The following is a 22,161-nucleotide window of genomic DNA, read 5'->3' as shown; positions in this document are numbered from 1 at the left end:
TCTCAATCATATAAATGAATATGTTAGGAATACTTACAACTAAAAGCTTTTGGCCCCTTGTGGGTTATACAATAACATTAATGATAGGAATAATAACTATTTTTAATTAGGTGCTTACAAAGTGCTGTCACCATGCTAAACACACGTTATTTTATTCCTACAATAAGCCTATGAGCTAATGACTAACATTGCCTCCTTTTACATAAGAGGAAACTGAGACAGACAGAGGTACATCAGGGACTGGTGGCTGAGTTGATAATTAACATTGCTAATCAGGAAAAACATTATTTAAATAATAAGTTCCATTATATGATATTTCTCAGATTAGACAACCATACTAAACTATCAGAGGGAGTATTTCCCATACAGGGTTGTGGTTAGACAAATTATTCTTTTCCTTTTTTTTTTTTTTTTTTTTTCAGTACCAGAGATTGAACCTAGAAGGCATTTAATAACTGAGCCACATGCCCAACCCTTTTTATTTTATTTATTTATTTTGAAATAGGAACTCCCTAAGTTGCTTATGGCTTTGCTAAATTGCTGAGACTGGTTTTGAAATTGTGATCCTCTTGTCTCGGTCTCCAGAGTTATTGTGATTATAGGCATGCACCACCACACCTGGAGATTTTTTTTTTAAGTAACTTCATCATGGAGAAACATGACAAACATCAGTCAGATGATGGAGGTTAATATCAACAATAAGTCAGATCCACATTCTGTGTCCTTAATAAGAGGTGATGAGAAAGGCATTTTACTTCAATTGTCTTCTGCTCAAAAACATGCAACATCAGTTTAAGAAAAACATCAAGCCAAATTTTGGGGAGCACTGAGTATTCTGTAGAATGTTCCTTATTTGGGATTTGTCTTGATGGTTTTCTTACAATTAGACTGGAATTATATGTTTTTGAGTGGAAGATAATAAACGTGAAGTACATTTCTCATCACCTCTTAAAGATACAAACTATCAATCTGAATGGTTGTTGTCATTAACTTTGAACATCTGACTGACATGTTTGTCATTTTCTCCATCAAGACAAATTATTCCTGACAAGGAAAAGAGGGGAATATAATCATATTTCTTACCTTAAGTTTTGGGTAGGTCACAATGGGCAATAGAGTACTACACAATTCTAGAATGGGCATAAGGATATATTCAGTCCTCGGGATGTGAGGAATCAGTACTTAGAAGTCAATTAGGATTCATAAAACCTAGCTTTTACCTGTGAATACTGATTACATGCCAAAGGTATGGAAATGGATGAAATGGGGGCTAACCAGCCACAGGCTGCACTAAGTAGTTCAAGAGCCAGTGTTTCTCTAAAACCTTATTTAAAAGTCTGGAAATTAGGAGAATTAACACAGGCACATAGAAATACGTCTGTTCTATTGGGGGAGAAATAGGAATACTCATAGAAGTATAAAACAGAAAAAAAGGAGAAGGGAGAAGACACCCTGTCTTGCAACCAATCAATGCACAGAAGCTGAGCAGAGGAGTTTGGAGGAAGCCATTTTCGAAGTGTGAACCACATAGGACCTGACAGAGACAAGGGACTTGGGCCATTTCTTTATTCGCACTGGTTAAAGGTTATTACTCAGCCATAAAGAATGATAAAATTATGGCATTTGCAGGCAAATGGATGAAATTGGAGAATATCATGCTAAGTGAGATAAGCCAATCTCAAAAAGCTAAAGGACGAATGATATCACTAATAAGTGGAGGATGACACATAATGGGGGAGAGGGAAGTGTTAGGGTTAGAGTTAGGGTTAGGGAGGGGGGCAAGTATGAAGGAAGGAAGTACTGTATAGAGGGTAAAGAGGGGTGGGAGGGGTGGGGGGAAGGGAAAAAATAACAGAATGAATCAAACAACATTACTCTATGTAAATTTATGATTGCACAAATGGTATGCCTTTACGCCATGTACAAACAGAGAAACAACATGTATCCCATTTGTTTACAATAAAAAAATAAAAAATAAAAATAAAAAAAAAAAAAAAGGTTCTCCCTAAAGGCCTAATGGTGAGGAAACAACCTGTACCAGGTCCTTGACAGCCTCTATTTTCTACTTTGCCTAAAAATACAGAGAAAACTGTTGGTGCTAGTTGTGAAAAACACAATGTTTTGACTCCAACACCTAGAAAAACCATATAAACTGGTTCCTCAAAGTACTTTTTGTTTACTGAATAATTATCAACAAATTAGTCTTGGTTTTTTAAATTCAAATTTAATTGACACCATCAAATTATGTACAAACTAATTCTGATACTCAAAAGTCTAATTCAGAGAATAAAGGGTAAAGGAAGAAGGAAAGAGGTAAAATACCACAAGTCCTTTTCCAATAAGCCTTTTTTTTGGACTAGAGTTCCATACATAAACTATGTTCAAATGTCCTGAGAATTTTTCCTATGTATTCATTACTCAGCATACATTTATTGATTGCCCATTACATGTACATCTAAAAGGAATTTTTTAAAAAGAAAAAAAAATGAATCTAGCTATGAATATAAAGATGAAGTACAAATAGTATTTTCCCTCAGAAAATTCATCATTAGAATAATAATCAGCACTAATTATGCACATGTACCTAGCACTAAGAATTTATGTTGCTTTATTACTCTTCCCAATAAATTTATAAAATGGTACGATTATTTTTTCCATTTTTCAGATGATAAAACTGAGACTGAAATATCTTAAGAAATTCATTCAAGGTTACACACTAATCTTTATTAAAAAAAAAAAAGGTTACACACTAGTAAGTCATGAAACTAAGTTTTGAACTAAAGAAAACCAAATCCAGATTCCAATAGTGTAATAAAAAAAATCACATAAAGACACATGATTCATAAACTACATATTTACTTGTTAGGTATAGAATGCCTAGTACAATAAAATGGTGAATATAGACTATCAATACTGTAATCTGAAATTCAAAGTCTCACCAACCTGAACGATCCTAGAAGAATGTGTGGGAATGGTTGCAGGGGACTGATTACTTAAAAGTCACAATACTAGTGATAACAGAAAAATGATCTAGAATCATGCGAATCTAGGCTCTAAATGATTTTTTCATCCAGTATCTTTCTGTGCATTCATAACCTGAGTCCTCTTGGCCCTTTCTAGCAGCATCCCTCCTCTGTTTCCGAAAACAGTGGCCGCAAAGGAGAAAGCAGGTAATCTTGTTCAGATTTTTCCATTGAAAAGTTTGTGTAGAGAAAGATGTACTCAATGTGGATCTTTAAGAAGAAGGGATATTTCTTCACACAATCAAAGAAGAGAAGGGCCTTTAGACATAGGCGAATATTCCAGAATCTCTGGAACATGGACTATGAAGTACACAGAAAATCATGCCAAAGAGAAAGGCAGAGGCAAGGCATGCATAACCTCAGAAACTTTGCCAAAGAGCCACTGAAGGATTTTAAATTGTAGAAGATGAAAGTGTACAGATTTGTGGTTTAGAAACAAGTGACAATATGAAGTGTCTTGCACAGAGTAAACTACAATAAATGCTAGGTACTATGTTATTGTATTAACTGATTGCTAACAAGTTTTACCATTTGGAAAATTGTCAATTTAAAAAAAAAGAATGTATTCATTTTTCCTATTTTAAAAATAAAATATTATTTAAAAAAAGAAATGGGACAGAAAATGAACATATACTTGGTAGAAATTTACTGAATTATTGAAACTTCCCCAGGGGGGAGAAAAATGAGTGGAGTGAAATAACACAAATAACAATGAAGAATATGAATAAAAAGGGAATGAAGGGAAACATTCTTTTAAGATCAAATTGAGTCTTCAATGACAAGTGAGAGTTCTATTTATTTGCTGATTGAGAAAGTGCTATATTTTTGGCATGACTCTGCATGCATCAACTAACTTGCCTTTGTCTAGTGAAAGAAGTTGAAAATAAACAAGTAAACCTACATATCAGGTAATAATAAATTCAATGAAGAAAAATGTACCAGAATAAGGTATATTAAAGAGGACTGTGCATGGGATGAGGGAAGGAGAAGAGTGTAGTAGACAGAATAATGATCCTAAACCACAAAATCTGTGAATGCATAATGTCACATAACAAAAGGGAATTAAGCAGAGTCAAGGGAGCTAATTAGCTGACCTTTGAATAAGGCAGTTACCTTGGATTATCTGGGTCAGCCTAATGTAACCACAAGAATTCTTAAAAGAAGAAGATGAAATCAGAAGAAAAGGAGAGAGATGAAAGCCCAAGAAGAACTCTACTTGATTTAACTGACTTTGAAAATGGAAGAAAGGTCATGAACCAAAGAATATGGGCAGCCTTTAGAAGCTCTAGGTAGCAAAGAATCTCCAGTCTCCCAAAGGGAACCCAACCCTGCTGATATTTTGATTTTAGCATAGTAAGAGATACAGTATATTTTGACCTCCAGAACTGTAAAGGAATGAATTGTCACTGTTTGCAATGGTATGTTATAGCAGCAATAGCATACTAACACAAGGAAAGAGAGCCCTGACACTGATCTTTCTTTGAATAACAAGTAGTGGTGTCATTATTCCAGGTACAGAAAAGAAGAGGGAGTTTCCGTATTTGTTATTCAAGTTGAGTATCTGGGAGGAAAGAAAATGAGTTCAATTTTGAAATTCTTAAGTGTGACGCATCAATAATGACAACTAGATGGAAATGTTTAGTATATTGTTGGATAGAAAAGACAAAAAATATCAGACTAGATTTGAAAGTTTTGACTTTATTTTTCATCAATTTGCATGTGATAATGGAAGCTATAAACAAATATGAGGTTCCCCAAGGAGTGTCCGTAGTACCATGAAAAGTAAGAAAATTCCTAGGACAGATCTGGACAATATTGGCATCTAAGAGAAGTTGGGACAATAGTGTCCTGCAGAGGAGACTCTATCTTGATATATCTAACCTGTTTTCGTCAGCTATTTTGCTGCTGTGACTAAAAGGATCAAACGAGAACAATTTTAGAGGAGGAAAGCTTTATTTGAAGGCTCACAGTTTCAGAGGTCTTAGTCCATAGAAGGCCAGCTCCATTCCTCAGGACTTGAGATGAGGCTGAAAATCATGGCAGAGGGAAGCAACTCACGTCATGGGAATCAGAAAGCAGAGAGAGAGAGACTCCACTCTCTAGATACAAAAATATATATCCCATAGCTACACCCCCAATTAATCACTTCCTCCAGCCATACCCCACCAGCCCCCAGTAAGCACTCAGCTAATTCCACCAGAGATTTATTCACTGATTAGGTTAAGCCTCTCACAACCCAATCATTTCTCCTAGCAACCTTCTAGCATTGTCTCACACATGAGCTTCTTGGGGAACACATCATGTCCATAACGTAACCTGACCTCATTTCCCTCTTGACTCCAGATTCCCATTATTAATAGTATATAAAACATCGCTAATTGAATGGTACATAAGACCATTGTTATGGATTCAATATATGTATACCCTAAAATTCATACGTAGAAGTCCTAACCCCCAGAGGTAGTATTTGGAGATGGGACCTTAGCGAGGTAATTGGGATTAAATTAGGGTGCGACCCTCATGATGTGATTAGTGCCTATACAAAAAAAGATGACACAAAGCTGTGTTCTTCTCTCTCTCTATGCACATATTTTCAATGTGACAACATAGCAAGAAGGTGATCAACTGCAAGCCAGGAAGAGGACCTCACCAGAAACAGAGCCTGCTGGACCATGTCTATCCTCTAGGACTATAAGAAAATAAACTTCTGTCATTTAAACCATCAAATATAGTATTCTTTCCAGGAGCATCCATCAAATTTCTTGTGCACAATATTAGCAAACATCAGCCAGGCATGCCTAGGTATGCTTCGCTGTTCTCAGTTTCTGCCCCTAAAACCTCCTGCATGTCATAGGCATTTGGTCTTATTTTTTAATCAGGATATGACAAGTTTCCCCTTTTGCAAAAGAATAGAACACTCAAAGACACACCTTGGATCAGAAGGAAATCATGGAATATACGTATTTTAGAGTAAAAGTAGTGACAGATAGGTTTCCTCTCAGTGGAATCTCCTGGAAAGATCAGTTGAAAGATGTTTTAGAAAGAAACACACTTGGTGTAGTGTTGTAAGTCTTAAAACTAAGCCTCAAGATGCAGAATACCCCTGTTTTCTGCAAATAGGATACTGTGTGTCAGGACAGCATGTGGAACTTCTTCAATGCTTTTATTATACTATCAAGTCCATTAGCACTCATTTTTTACTTTATTGATGAATATTAACAAAAACAGAACTGGATATAATTGAATATCCCACTGACAAAAAGAGGTACTTTCTTAAAAAATGTGGAAGCACCTAATGGAGACACTATCAAAGAAAGAAAGTGTGACTACCCTAGTTTATCTACTGGCTATGTTCCCTAGAGCACTTTTAACTTTTGAGTTTCTCTTTCCTCCAATGTGCATAGGAATAGGAGTTATAAGAGTCCAACAAGATAATTACATAAAGTAATTTGGAAAAAAAATGACTATTAAAACCAAAATTAGAATAAATAAGTGCTTTGACAAATTCACTATTTCACTCAGAAAATAAAATCACCACTTGCTAATAAAGCAACTTTCAGATTCAGAAACTAGAGAAGAACTTCATTTCTTCTCACAGGTAGAGTTATACCAAATTATTTACCCTAGTTTTTTTTTTTTTTTAGTCTTAAGAATATACTAATCAAATATTAAGCATATTAGTATAAGTAATATATTATGTTAATATAGAGTAATATAATGTTATAATATTTCATTTAGTAATATATCTAAATAAACCTTAATATATTATAAGCATATGCTTTCTTTAATCCAATGTACCCATTTTGACATTTCTTGATATAAGATTATAAATGAGAAAATTGACATTCCTTTTTTGTACTAAACTTTCTAAGTCTGGTGGGCACATAGTTTGTACAGTGCATCTCAATTTGGATATGTGCCTGATAGCCACATGTAACTGTTGACTCTCCTGCTGAACAACACAGCTTTAGACTCTGCCTCAATCTTGTGCTAACATTGTAGAATTTCCTAGAATTCTTTTTTCTGCATTTTTAAAATTTGTTCTAATTAGTTATACATGACAGTAGAATGCACTTTGATATATCATACATAAATGGAGTATAACTTCTCTAATGAGTGGCTTCTTGGTCAGTGGATATTTTGGTTATTATTTTTCCTTAAAATAGGAAATGTTGGGCTGGCGAGATATCTCAATTGGTAGGGTGCTTGCGTTGCAAGCACAAGTCCCTGGGTTCGATCCCCAACACCACACACACACACACACAAAAAAAAAATAGGAAATGTTATTTTCTATTTTATAGATCTCAAATGTCTCCCCAAACTCATATATTTGGCCCCCAGTGCAGCAGTGTTCAAAGAAGGAACCTTTGGGAGTTAATTGAATCATGAAGGCTTAGACCTCATAAATGGATTGATCCATTTATGATTTCATAACTTAATGTGCTGTTGGGAGAGATGGTGCAACTTTAGGAAGTAGCAACTGGTTGCAGAGTAGGTCAGAGGGTCCATGCCCTTACAGGAAATATTTTGTTCCCAGCCCCTTTCTCCCTTTTTCTTTTTCCTCCTATCCCTCCCTCCCTTCCTCTTTGTTTCCTGGCTGCCCTGAGGTGAGCAGTTTTTCTCACCATGCACTGCCTTACCACCATGTTCTTCTCCACCACAGCCTCAGAAACAACAGAGCCCAGTGACCATGGCTGAAACCTCTGAATCCATGAATCAAAATAAATCTTTCCTCCTTTAAGTTGATTTTCTCCAGCATTTTATCACAACATAAAGTTGACTAACATAGGAAAGTTAAAATTTTGAAAATTAATTAAATTAGGTAACAGCTTTTACCAGATTTCATACCATCAAAACACAAACAGTAAAGAAAATTAGGCACTAGTAAAGAAAATTAGGCACTACATGAGCCACACCAAATAAATATAAATGTTGACTATTCATGGGTTATATACATGTTGAATCTAAAAATTTATTTTTAATTGATTCTGGAAATTTAACAAATACTTCAAAAATCAGTAGGAAGTCCACAAATGTTAATAGTATTTAGCTCATTTCAACGGAAATGGTCTCATTAACATGCCAGCTGCTAAAAATGTATGAACCCAGCTATATCCCTGACTGCCTCAAGGAAGAAATTCTACTTTCACAGTTTTGCTCTAAAGAAAATAATCCTTGTTTAGATTGTTAATAGTAGTTTCAATGGTAGCCAATGGCAGAAAATTCAACCTCCCCTTCTCCATCCAATATGAGCATTTCCAAATCTCTCAGCTAACTTTTATACTGTCAATGAAAAACAACTTTTCTGACTGCATTTTAAGCTATTTTAAACAGCATTGGTAGACACCCTCCTCAGAGCACTGTTATAATTTTAAATCTAAATCTAAACCTCAGAATACAGAACAATCCAAGTCCTTTGCAAAATATCATAAAAGTCTTATAGGAATGAGTGTTATCATTAGAAACATCAGAATAGATATTCAGTAAAAAAGATCACATAATATCAACTAAGCAAATCTCTGAGATTATTTGCTCTATAAGAATTTAACAGAATTAAATTGAAACTTTACAAGAAATTTTGTTGTGATAGGTGTGAGATTTGCTTTCTAGAGGGTGACTTAAGTGAGAGGTTTCATTTCTATATTTGATGATTTAAAACACTATTTTTTAGGGAAATACATAGAATCTACCCTGAATTGAAACAATTTTTTAAAAATTCACAATAAATTTTAATTAATGACAAGTATTTTCAAAAATTATGGGCAAATGAAATATTGATGCCTAGATTATTATTTTTAAATTTTTATTCCTTGGAGATGCTTATTCAGCACTTACCTTAATTGTTATTTTAAGTCATTAGCTAAACTACATTCAAGAAATATTCAAAATAAATTAGGAATAACAGAACAAAGTTTAAAAAGACTATTTTAATTACACTTTAACATTAAAGTGCCAAGAAATTCCTTCCCATTTCCCAGTTTTGTTAAATATTAAATGCCACTGGTTAACATTTCAAATACTGTGTAAAATTGCTTTTTCCTAGAAAAAACAACTGTGAGTACATGAAACCTCAACAGGTTCTCTAAAAGCATTCAGTGACTCTTTTAGTTAAAATGTGAGGCTTCATTAAAGTTCTGAGTATCCTGCTCCTGGCCTTCCTCCTAATGCTTCAAATTCTAATGGCAAGTAGCCATATTACACAAAACCACTGAATGCAGAAAACAGGAACCTCTTCATATCTAAAAACCAGCTCTGCCACTTTTACTTCTGGCACCAAGAAATGAGAAGAAAGAGAAAGAGGAAATATAGGACAAAACTTTTATGAACTTGGTTGGGCAAACACCACTTAGGTACTACACCAAAAGCAAGATCTGTAAAAGACCAAGCTGATAAATTCTCACAAACTCAATAAGAGAAACATTTTAATGGGCAAAAAACTCTGAATAGACACTTCCCCAAAGAGTTTGTGCTGATTGTGAATGAACAGATGAAAATTTGTTCAACATCATTAGTCATTAAGAAAATTCAAATTAAAACCACCATGAGATACCATGACACATCTATTCAAATGAGTAAAACTGTAAAATTTGCCATACCAAATGTCTGTGAGATAGTGAGGGCATGGAAAGCCTCACGCATTGCTGATAGAAGTTCACACTAGTGCAATTACTTTGGAAAATAATTTGGTAGTTTTTTAAAGAAATATACATCTATGGTAGGATTCAGCCATCCTACCACTAGATATTTACCCAAGAGAAACAAAAGCATCTGTCTACACAAAAACTTGTAAGCAGCAGCTTTTTTTTTTATAATATCAAAAAGACAAGAAGAGATAAAAATACCATGAACAAGTGAGTAGTTAAACAAATGGTTCTTTATCCATATAAATTTTTACACTAGTGTAAACATTAAAAAGAACTACTGGCACATAACAACATGGATCTCAAAATGAATATAGTGAAGGAAAGAGATTCTTTTAAAAGAGTACATATTATATGGATTTTATTACATATATTCTGGAAAATACAAAGTCATCTGTAACAACAAAGAGGTCGGTTGTTGCCTGGGAAAGTGGGGAGGCGTGAGGAGGGGTGGGGAGGTCAGGGAGACAGGATCACAAAGGGGCACAAGAAAACTCTTGGGGATAATAAGTCAATCATTTTAGTTTTAGGGATCATTTCATAAATATATGCATATATAAACTTATCAGTTGTATACTTCATGTATGTACAGTTTAAATGTCTCACTTCTATCTTATTTTTTGAATGAACAAAAGAAAAACAAGAAAGGAAAAGTCTTCAGAGACAATGTTAGGATGCCACATAGGAGGAAATAAACAAAGTGGTCTGCTCTTACCACACAATGAACTTCCTTTCCCCCCTTATACTGTCAGCAAATTTATGAACTATCAATTGAAGTACACGGTCTTCACAGATGATGTACATGTAAAAAGTAACTGGACAATTAGCCATCCTCCCTTCTTACCCAGGAGAAAAACAATGTGTATGGTAGCAAAGCATACAGATTTGACTTACAGTGTTATTCTCCTCTGAGAGGGTAGATTGGTAAAACGTGCTTACACATTAGAAAGTATTTATTTTCCAGGCTTCACAAAAGGGACAGATGCACAACTTCCTTTTGTCCATCTTCTGCACTAGCAGTGATCTATTGTGCTGGATGGCCTTATCCATGGAACAAATGAAGCAGTTCTTCCCTGCTTCTAGTCAGATACTCACTGATAAGCTAAACATTTCATCCTTGCTGAGTATTCTTGTTCACATGTGTTCCTTTGGCACTGTACCTGCTTACAAGATGTTCTAGCAACATAAGTGCCAAGTCATAATGGTCCCACTCCAGGAGACTGGAAATCTTCAGCATATATTTAATTCTGCCCCTGAACTCTCTCTACAATGATGATAATAATGACAGTGATAAAGATTTAGACTTTTTCTTCAAAAACAATCTGATAGATAGTTCTGCCTAAGATATTGTTATGAAATGTAAATGTTGACAACCTCAATGCACAGCAAGGGCTGGCTCTTTCCTGTTTCTCTTTCTCCTCTACCAAAGCCACCAAAGACTTTAATTAAAATGAAAAGGCCGTTTGCCAACTGACTGCCTCACTTGCCCTATAAAACAGCCAAATAGAGCTGGTGGGTCCAAGAACCCAGAATCCAACCTAAACTTCGACTCCTGGAAAAGCAGGAAAAAAAAAAAAAACAACAACAACAAAAAAAAAAAAAAGCCAGGATTTCTACAGTTGTGTGGAGCTGGGAGCTGCTTTTTTTAGCATAGTGAAGCTCCGTATATCTGTCCGTGTAGAATATCTCCCACATACACAAATAGGCAGTTTGCATGACCTTGACAGACCCGGTAATGAAGTTTGTACTAACAACTGACCCACAGCTAAATTCGGCCATTTATACCATGATTAATTCACTACACTGGCAGAACAAACACAGCTGTGGCTAAACCCTTGTCTTCAGGTTGAGAATCAGCCTACCAGGAGCTCTACTATAAAAGCCCAAATACAAAGTGAATAGTTTTTGAATATCTTCAAATCATTCCCAACATACATGAAATTGGAAGGCAGCATCTGCACAAGCCCTGATTCTTCTTAAAGTACCATCCCTTTCAGAATTTTGGGTTGCTCTTTTGTGGTCTTTGAAAGGTTTAGAATATATCACCATCCCATGCTCCCAGCATCTTTTGAGTTTCCAATGTGTAAATATATTTCAAGGGCAACGATGCCAACGATGGGCAAATTCCCCAGGATTCCTACCTGCCAAGGGATTTGGAGAAAACAGATTTATCTTCAGAAATACCTTGAATATAATCCCACTCAGTAAACGGGCTTTGGCTTCCTGTATTACTTCCCTTCCTGTGCTGATAATATGAGTTTGCTAGAAGTTTCTCTTCAGTCTGAAGGTTAAAGGCCTCTTAGAAACTTTCCAGACCAATTTAACAGGTCTCTGCCCTAAGCATTAATATAAGGCCACAGTTTTAATATTTTAAAAAGCTGCCCAGTTCACATTTACTTAAATTACTACTGATATTAAGACTAAACTGAAGTGTTGGATATTTGGTTGCTCTTTGTCTTCTGTGATTTTTTTAAAACTTAAATATTTGTCAAAGTGAAAGTTGCCAAGTATTTTTTTAAAGATCTACTGCTTATGCTAAGAAAACTCCAATTACCATGCTATTACTCTTTGAGGTGCAAGATTAAAACTTCACTTTTCATTTCACTTGTTAAGAAATTGAGAATTGTCCTTGTTGACAGGGAAAGGAAAAACAATGTCTGAAAATGAAAACCAAACAAAGTGTATGCATATCACAGAGTGTATGTCTCCAGGTAGTCAAAGATGAGTGAAGTCATGTAGTTAGAGTCACTTTCCTTCCTATTCAGTATTTCCTGGCATATAAAAATGTCTATTAATGTAGAAAGAAAGTCCACACTGGCATAGTCCGAGAGACCATTTTGATTGTGCATGGTATTATCAGTAGTAATTTAAGTAAATGTGAACTGTGTATCTGTCAGTATAGGGGCTGATATGGGTCATCAGTTGAAGTCTGTAACACAGGTGCCTCTGCCATTTGGTTATCAAGTATTTTTAACAGTACCCCAAGCTATGAATTACAACTGGGACTAAGTCAGTAGCACTTTGTTCTTCTACAATATTACTGTGTTTTAAACAGCCACTTTAGTGTATGTGTTGGCACAGGATTCACTGTGAAAAGGAAAGAAAGGCAGAATGCTCCCTTGAAAACAGGGAACAGGAACTTGATAAAAGGCATAAGTTGATTCCCTGTGGCATCATTACTTTGCTCTGTTTCTCAACATTTTGTTTCTGTTATCTTTGAGACCTGTAGGCTCTAGTTACATGTCTTCATCACAATGTAAGAAAGTCACATTCCAGGCTGGCAATAATCATGGCTACCCTGAATTGAATACCTGCTATGCACCAAATATTTCATTAGCATTTTGCCCAGGAGTCCATACGACCCATAATTCTCATGACTATCCTCTAAGACAAGTGTTATTATCCCCATTTTACATGTAAGGAATATGAGGTTCAGAAAGGGCCAACAGACATACAGTAGTAGGTGGCAAAGCAGACCTTCGCACCCAGGACAGATTGCCTCCAAAGCCAAAGCCCATGTTTATCCTGAGTTTTATATTATTCCTTGTAGAAAAGTTATAAGAACTATCAAGCTTTTCTGGAGAGTCAGAATGTTTCTTCCATTTCTGTCACCTCCTGCTTCCCCACCATTGACTCTGAATCTTAATTGTTTTTATATGGTTATATTTGCTGCCATTATTATTATTATTATTATTATTATACCACTGATGCATGACTAATTAAAATGTGTCATACCTGCTCAGTCCAGGTAGAATGTGAGGGTCCATGGTAAGAGTCAAGTTTTGTTATTTATCAGAGCAAAGGCTCTGGATTTGGGAAATACAATGAATTCCTATAATTTTTTTGTTTCCTTGACATTCATTTTACATATATGTTGTACATTCTCGTACCAGAAACAGATCTTAGCTACCCTTGACGGCTTCCTGTTCCCTGCCTCCTTCCAGTTCCTCAGTGTGATAGATCCAGTTGCCTTAGGCAACTATTCCTGCTGACCACCCCTTATGAGACAGCTAGATAAAATCCACTTGAATCTCACCATGGACCCCCACACTCTGCCTGGACTGAGTGGACAGTGACCACCTCTCAGGTATGATCTCCCAGGAATTCATGCCTTCTTACTTTAAACCTACCAATTAGAATTTGCCATTAGAGTCAGGCTTGTATAATACTCTGAACTTCAGTAAAGACTTTGGCTTTTAGGTACCTCCTTTTCCTCTTGCTCCTTATCTGCTGGTTGAGCATGCCTGTGCCAGACGGCTCCCCATTTCCTATTTGTCCTGTGAGGCAAGCTGCCCTCTTTTCTCTGGGATCTGAAAATAAAAAAATACTTCTCTTATGTCATGGGTTTTGTAGTGCTACCTCCTCTATGACTCACCTGACTGAAGCACCTGCATCTAACTCTTTTGCAATCAGGGTTGTCTTAAAGAGTGACTTCCAGGAAGAATCCATCAGACACAGGTCAGACAAGAGCCACAAAGATGTCTGTTGGTGTAACAAGTTTTGTGTGAGAAGGTCACCTGGTCATGGTTCAGACACTAGGCCATCTGCTTTGAAAGGCACATGGAACATCCACATTTGTCCCAGGACAGGGTTATAGTTTTCAGCCACTCTCCTAAGAGACTCCTCAAGAACACATTTAAAAAAAAATACAAAATAAGACAACATAGTCTGAAATGGGTCAGCCATAGTTGGAAGAGAAGAACAAGTAAAGACAAAGGGACTATGTCAAAAGTTATTTGTATTATGAAGGAAATAAAACTCATGTAATCAAAGAGTTAATTATGCTTAAAGTAAGGTACTAACACCTTTTAAAAATTGTAAAGCAATAATGAAAGAAGTTGAAAAGAATGCAAAAAACCGAAAATACATCCCGTGTACATGAATTGGAAGAATTAATAACGTAAATTTCCATACTATCCAAAGTGATTTATACATTCAGTGCAATCTCTAAAAAATACTAATGGCATTCTTTACAGAACTTAAAAAAAATTCTAATGCTTGTATGGAATCACAAAAAAACCTGAACAGCAAAAGCCTTCATTGATGGTGCTAAGCAGGGTTTAACCTGAGTCTCACAATTGCACACTCTTTGAAGAAGGGTGGGTATTACATGCCCACTCCAAAGTTAGAACTGGTGAGACTGAAACTCAGGTCTGTCCCACCATCACACAGGTCTCCACCTAATGCCAGGGCCATATAGAGCCTCCACCTGTGAGCTCTGGCCTTTGTACAGGACCTTCAGTTTTTACCAGGTGCTGGGTCTCACCTCAGTAGGTCTGGCACTGGGATCCAAGTAAAAGCTTGGTACTAGTTTTCATGCCTTGTTCCCCAATGGTGAAATACTGCTCTTTGCTCTGCTAAGGTTAGTTGAGGACTGGTGGTTGCAGTCAGCCACTTGGCACAGTATAGTTCCAGCACTTTGTCCACAGGTATTGGCCTGGTGGTAGAGTTCATGGGCTTTACCCAGCACTGGGCCTCAATTCTAAGACCTGGATTTAATTTTCTGCCCCTCCTCAGAATGGGAGGTATCTTTCTTTGCACTGGTCCCTTTTGAGTTGGAGGAAGGGTGATAAGGGTGAACCTTTCCTTTTTGCCTTCTTCAATGTGTCTTTTTGTTTGTTATCCCAAAAGCAGGCACCATGTCCTCTCACCTTTTTTCCTTAGCTCTTGCACACGTACTCTGATGTGTGGGTAGCTCTTCAGATTGGTTGTCTGTGGGCAGATGATGGCTAAAGGCTCTTACTTAGCAGACAGGATTTTTTTAAACTTAGGTACTTTATTCTCCCCTTCTAAAGTAAAATAATCACAGGACATCTATTTTTGCATCTTAATTAAATATAAATTTCCTATGCCTAGAGAAAAATAACAATGACAAAGTAAATCTATGTATTAAGTGTAGTTGAAACTATGGATTTAATCAAGTTATAATCAAGTTAATTTAAGATCACAGATGATGCTATTTTATAAAATCTAAGTGATGGTATTATAAACAGTAGACAATATACCTTCAGATCTAGTGTTTTACATTTTTGGTATGTTATATTCAGTTATATATTTCAGGAAAATGACTCTTTAAGTATGCAAATAATAGAATAAATAACATCAAAATTCTTCTTTTCTACTTTGGGATAATTGGATCTTATATTTAATCAAAATTCAACAACAATCTATTTTTACATGCCATTATAAATAAAGGTATGCCATAACTATATAAAAATGCTTATTTAGTTTGACGAGGTTGTTTTGCTACAAAATTTAAAACAAATGGATTAACAGATCAAAAATACCAGTGATTTAAATGTCTCAATTTTCTTTTAATATTATCATCATAAATGAAATCTAGAACTAGGTAACTCATGACCAAAACAAGGAAGCCATGATATCATCAAGAATTCAGGCTGCCAGGGAAATGGATAGAGTTGGAGAATATCATGATAAGTAAGATAACTCGATCCCCAAAAAACAAAGACTGAATGCTTTCTCTGATAAGTAGATGATGATACATAATGGAGTGAATGGGGTAAGGGAAGAATGGATGAAGGATAGATTGTGCAGAGGGAAATGGGTGGGGAGGGGACAGGGGGAAGGAAAGATGGTGGAATGAGACAAACACCATTACCCTATGTACATGTACCATTACACAAACTGCGTGACTCTACTTTATGTAAAACCAGAGAAATGAAAAGTTGTACCCCCTTTGTGTAAAATGAAACAAAAAAACTAAAATAATAGGAAGAACTAATGCTTTTCTTATCATACATAACTACTCATGAGAAAAAAAGAATTATACATTTCATCCAAAAAAAAAAAAAAAAAAAGAATCCAGGCTGCTATATTTCTGTTCCATTGTCCTAAATCTTGTCTTCCACTTTCAAGGTCAGTTCATAGTCCATGAGTTCATGCCAGAGTTCCAATCCTCTTATCCACATTGTTGACAAAAGAGAAAGCAAATTCAAAGGGATAAAGGAATTCCTCTCTATTGATTTGGTTCCCTTAAACAGTTTTCCTAGAATATTGACATAATATTTCCATTTATATCTTATTTACCAAAATATAGTTACCCGTCATTGCCTAGTTGCAATGAAAGAAAAATAAAACTTGATTTTTTTTGTTTTTAGTTTCCAGGGAGCAACGTGCTCAGGTGTGTTACTAAGGTGAGAGAGGAAAATGCATATTGGAGTAGGCAACTATTGATATTTGACACATATGTTAAGTCTGAATTTTAAAAATACAATGCATTTATGAATATAATGAGAAATACATCTACTGCTAATAAACTACCACCAACTACTTGATACATACAAAGATGATATTCATTGGGTGTATCTACTTACAATGGGGAGACCTCTTTGTGCAGATTCTTTTAGTTCTATTTGCCTCAAGTTTATGACTTGTGTTTACTAATATATTTTCTCTTTTAAAACTCTAACAAAACCTTTGTTCATACAGCACACAATGACAGTTTCCAATTTATAATATAGTATAGATTCCCAGGAATTGGGGAGATTAGAATTGTCTTTTTTTTTTAACAGAGGAAAATTATGAGAGACAACTTGTCTAAGGTCATACAACTTTAGAGCTGGACTCTACTGCAGGTGCTGTGCTTCTATGGGTGCATAGATGCCTCATGGTGATCCAGGCATCTGTGCAAAACTCCTTCATCAGAGGTCACCTCTTCAGATCTATTAACACACTGCATAGCCATGCAACCCTATACAGAGATCTAGGTTGCTGAAAAGAATGAGTGTTTCACTTAGCATGTCAATTTCAAAGCATCACATATATACAGATAGAGTGAGTGCTATGTTCCCAGTTAATGTGATCAAAGTATGTCACTTTATTCTTTCTTTACATTTTTGTTGTTAAACACATAATAAGTATTAAAAATTATAGAAAAATGGCATATCATGTGGTTAGCAAGTACTAATTCTTGATCCACAGCAGCTGATTTTTGGATTTGAGCTTCAACTTATTGGCTGTGTGATCTCCAATAACATAATCAATTTCTCTGTACCTCAGCTTCCTCTTCTTATAGATGACCATATACCTCTACTACAGTGTTATTAAAGGATAAATGAGTTAATATCTAATAGTTACAATAGGGCGTAACACATAGTAATACTATAGTGCTTGCAATCTTGAGTGGTAGTAGTTTTTAATTATTATTATTATTATTATTATTATTGAGGCAGCATAAGGGAGATTTTTCATAACTGAAATTCTCTATTTATGAATACTGAAGGAGGAGGATTTCAGAGAATTTTAAGAAATGAAACTTACTGGATAATTACATAGTCTATGCCAAGTAAGAGCTGAGATCCATTAATTTGAATAAAGATTTGTCCTAGCTGGTAATAAAGAAAAGGACATTTGGTCCTTTTTTATTCAACTATCATAGCATTAATAAAATAAATTATCTCTTTTACTCAGATTGCCAGTCTCACATTAGAAACAACTGGACACAACCAATGTAATGCCACATCATGTACAACCACAAAAATGGGAAGTTATGTTCTATGTATATATGAAATGTCAAAATACATTCAATTGTCATGTATAACTAAAAAGAACAAATAAAAAATTAAAATGACAACTGACTGTAAGAGGGAAGTTGGAAATAAAACTTCAGTTTGGATAGGGAGGAGAAATTTATTTGGGAAAGGTAGAAACTATAAATGCAGACAAACACCAACAAACAGAGATAAAACAGAGGGACCCAACTTGGCTTTCCTGTGCATTTCTAACTTCTGATTAATCTCTGCTACTGTTGGGCATTAGGATTTGCACTGATTTTTTAAATTTATGTATTATGTTATAATATTCCATAAAGAAATAATAAATTAGTTTAGGATGCCACCCCATTTTCTGCATGAGAGGCAGCAAAGGACAACTTAGTCTTCATTTTAAAAAACAAAATTCAATATTCATGAAAAAATAATTACTAAAAGAATAATGTATTTCTGAGTGGTTTATGAAAGTGTTTTCCTCCAAATTGTATTGTTATATTGTGTGCATGTATGAATAAGTAGCAACAAATCCCATCATTATGTACAACTGCAATTCACCAATAAAAAAATGTGGAAAGAAAACAAAAAGTGTTTTCCTACCCAGAGGAACTCAGTCATGGAGTTTCTGGGGAGGAGACCTCAAAGTTCACTTCTCCCTAACAGAAAAAAAAAAAAAAAAATGGAATTAAAAACATAGGACTGAAAGCAGAAATCATAGAGAAAATAAAGCACTCATGCATGAGACACACTAGTACAGTTTGGTTTTGGTAAAGCATTGAAATTGGTCTATGTGGGACTGATATGCACAAAACCAACTTTAAAAAAATGTTCTTTGTGTAACTTAACTGGTTATTTCCCACAAAGTTCAGAAGGAAGTTTTACCTCATTTTTCTCCTCTTTGTACACTTGTCAGGCAAACAGGCAGATGTGACTCCTTGTGCAAAGTAATCAATGAAGTCAAACAAGGGATTCTGCTTTTCTCTCTTTTTCCCCACCCCAGGATTGAAACCAGGGGCACTCTACCACTGAGCTATATCCTCACCCCACCTTTTTGTTTTCTTTTAGTATTGAGACAGTTTCTCATTAAGTTGCCTAGGTTGGCCTGGAACTGTGATCCTCTTGCCTCAGCCTCCTGAGTAGGAGGCTGGGATTATAGGTGTGCACCACCATGCTCCACAATCTACCTTTCTCTTATTTAAGAGTTATGTGTAACTAAAAGAAGCCATTGCTCTCAGGAAAGATAACACCAGGTGATGAACCTTGGAAGAAGAAATAAGATAGGTCCAAAGCAACATGATACAATAGCTGTGAGCCAAAAGCCCTGTGGATGGCTGCATGAGGGAATCTGCACCCCTCCCTAAGGAACCCAGAAGCCTCAGGAGTTTAGCATATCTGTGGACATCTGGAACCAGATTATGTCCTGGGGTTGTTAATGCAATTATCCAAACTCTTCCATTTCATAGTCCTTGTTTGTCTGGCCATTGTATAACACCACGGCACCCCACTAGAGAATAAGAAATGGCATGAAGCACCTATAGAGCACTATTAATGGAGTTTGTAAAGTTTTGATAATTAAGAACAAAGATTAGAAACAAATTTCTTTTGTCCATGGAGACTGAGGTTCTAATTAAAACACGTAATGCGAGAGTCATTATTTTTTATTTTTTATTTGTTCTAATTGGTTATACGTGACAGTAGAATACATTTTGACACATTGCACACAAATGGAGCAAAACTTCTCATTCCTCTTGCTGAACATGGTGCTGAGTCACACCAGTAGTGTAGTAGTGTATGTACATAGGGTGATAATGTCTGTCTCACCCTATAGTCCTTCCCATTCCCACCAATATCCCCCTCCCCATCACTCCCTTCTGCACAATCCAAAGTGCCTTCATTCTTCCCTAACACCCGCCCCCCCCCCCCCAAACACACACACACACTATGGATCAGCATCTGCTTATCAGAGAAAACATTCAGCCTTTGGTTTTTAGGGATTGGCTTATTTCACTTAACATGATATTCTCTAGTTCCATATGCTGACCTGCAAATGCCATAATTTCATTCTTATTTAAGGATGAGTAATATTCCATTGTGTATATGTACCACATTTTCTTTATCCATTCATCTGTTGAAGGGCATCTAGGTTGGTTCCACAGTTTACCATTGTGAATTGAGCTGCTATAAACATTGATGTGGCTGTGTCACTGTAGTATGCTGATTTTAAGTCCTTTGGGAATATACCAAGGAGTAGAATAGCTGGGTGAAATGGTGGTTCCATCCAGGTTTTCTGAGGAATATTCATACTGCTTTCCAGAGTGGTTGTACCAATTTGCAGTCCCACCATCAATGTATGAATGTACCTTTTCCCCCACTTCCTGGCCAACATTTATTGTTGCCTGTAGTATTGATAATTGCCATTCTGACTAGACTGAGATGAAATCTTAGGGTAGTTTTAATTCACATTTCTCTAATTGCTAGAGATGTTGAATTTTTCTTATATATTTGTTGATCAATTGTATTTCTTCTGTGAAGTGTCTGTTCAGTTCCTTTGTCCATTTATTGATTGGGTTATTTGTTTTTTGGTGTTAAGTTTTTTGAGTTCATTATATATCCTGGAGATTAGTGCTCTGAGGTACATGTGGTAAATATTTTCTCCCATTCTACAGGCTCTCTCTTCACATTATTGTTTTCTTTGCTGAGAAACTTTTTAGTTTGAGTTCATTCCACTTATGGATTTCCAAGAGCCAAATTCAAAATTCTAATTTTATTTGGTAAATCCATTCTTCCTCCTAGCCTCCCTAAGACATATAAGCAGGGCCCCCCTAACTGTATGCAATACCACTCAACTTTTGCCATAAAATGCTAAATTAATTTATTATAATACATCTACTTAGAAAGGGGGGAGGGGAGGGTTAAAATTGAGATCCACAAATGATTTTTCTAGTTTTTCATAATCAAGTTCTAAAATGCCAAAACAGATAAGTTTCTGCTCCAATTAGTTTATTTATCCAAGTTTACCATAAAATGTAGCCTCATAGTATCCAGGTGTAACAGGAATGGAAATAAAAAATCGGGATTGCCAGTTACAGTATTGACTCCAAGTTGATCTAAATATAAAGTATTTGTACTGCCTTTATCTGTTAAAACAAATGTTGTCCTTAAATCAAGGCTTTTTTTTTTTTTTTTTAATACTGTAACTCTTGGAGAATATGGATTAGCTGCCCTTTTTTTTTTTTTATAATATGGAAGTATTGTTTCTATTCTAGGGATTTCTCAGAAGTTAACAACCACACTGTCACATGTGGTTGCCTTTCTACCTACTGCTGCATAGGGTTAAATACCTATCGATTTCTGTGACTGAGGCCTGGGGATTTTTGAGGTCAAACGTATTTTATCAGAGAGGTCAGAACATAGTAGTGCAGCTGCATGCTGGGCACTCCCAACAGGAGGAAGGTAGCACTTTGCAGAGCCACGCATGCAGAAAAACTACAATTAGCTTTCGCTGCTTTTCTGAAGAATCTGCATTTGCATTTTAAATCACATTTTGGTGTATTCATTTTCATCTTTCTTTTGGCTTTTAAAGCTGGAACAGAGACTCCCGACAAAAACACTGCCTAAGATTGGCATTTATTAGGGGGAAAAATACATCCACATGATTTTTTTTTTCTGAAGTATTCCTTTGAGATTAGTTATTTCAGAAAGTCATGTTGACAGGCAGATGGAGAAAAAGATGCAAGATGGTTTCAGAGATTCTAGGAATCTCAACGCCTGGATTTTCATTTTAACATTTCAATTCCTTGCTAGTCAGTGAGTTTCTCTAGCTCCCCATATTAAAATGTATATGATAGTAACATACATTAAATTTGCTTTCCTGGTATGTGCCAACAATTACATAGTTTATCACAACAATAAGTTTATTGAAATAGAATCAAATGAAATTTTGTGTCTCTTAAATCACTGTAGAGATGTTCTCCCCAGAAATTTGTTCAG

General features: G+C 35.7%; 1 protein-coding gene across 1 annotated transcript in view; it reads right to left on the bottom strand.

Moving 5' to 3' along the window:
- LOC306670155 (uncharacterized protein) overlaps positions 1–22,161 on the bottom strand; it is a 155,186-nt gene that overhangs the window by 116,690 nt on the left and 16,335 nt on the right. Inside the window, exon 2 of the mRNA XM_079154727.1 lies at positions 13,869–13,974. Coding sequence (XP_079010853.1) covers positions 13,869–13,974 — 106 coding nt within the window. The remainder of the gene's footprint in view (positions 1–13,868; positions 13,975–22,161) is intronic.

Source organism: Sciurus vulgaris (genome assembly GCF_902686455.1).
Source record: "Sciurus vulgaris genome assembly, chromosome: 9".
NCBI classification, from domain to species: domain Eukaryota; kingdom Metazoa; phylum Chordata; class Mammalia; order Rodentia; family Sciuridae; genus Sciurus; species Sciurus vulgaris.
The sequence above is the reverse complement of the archived record's forward strand: the minus strand, read 5'-3'. Positions and strand labels throughout refer to the sequence as shown.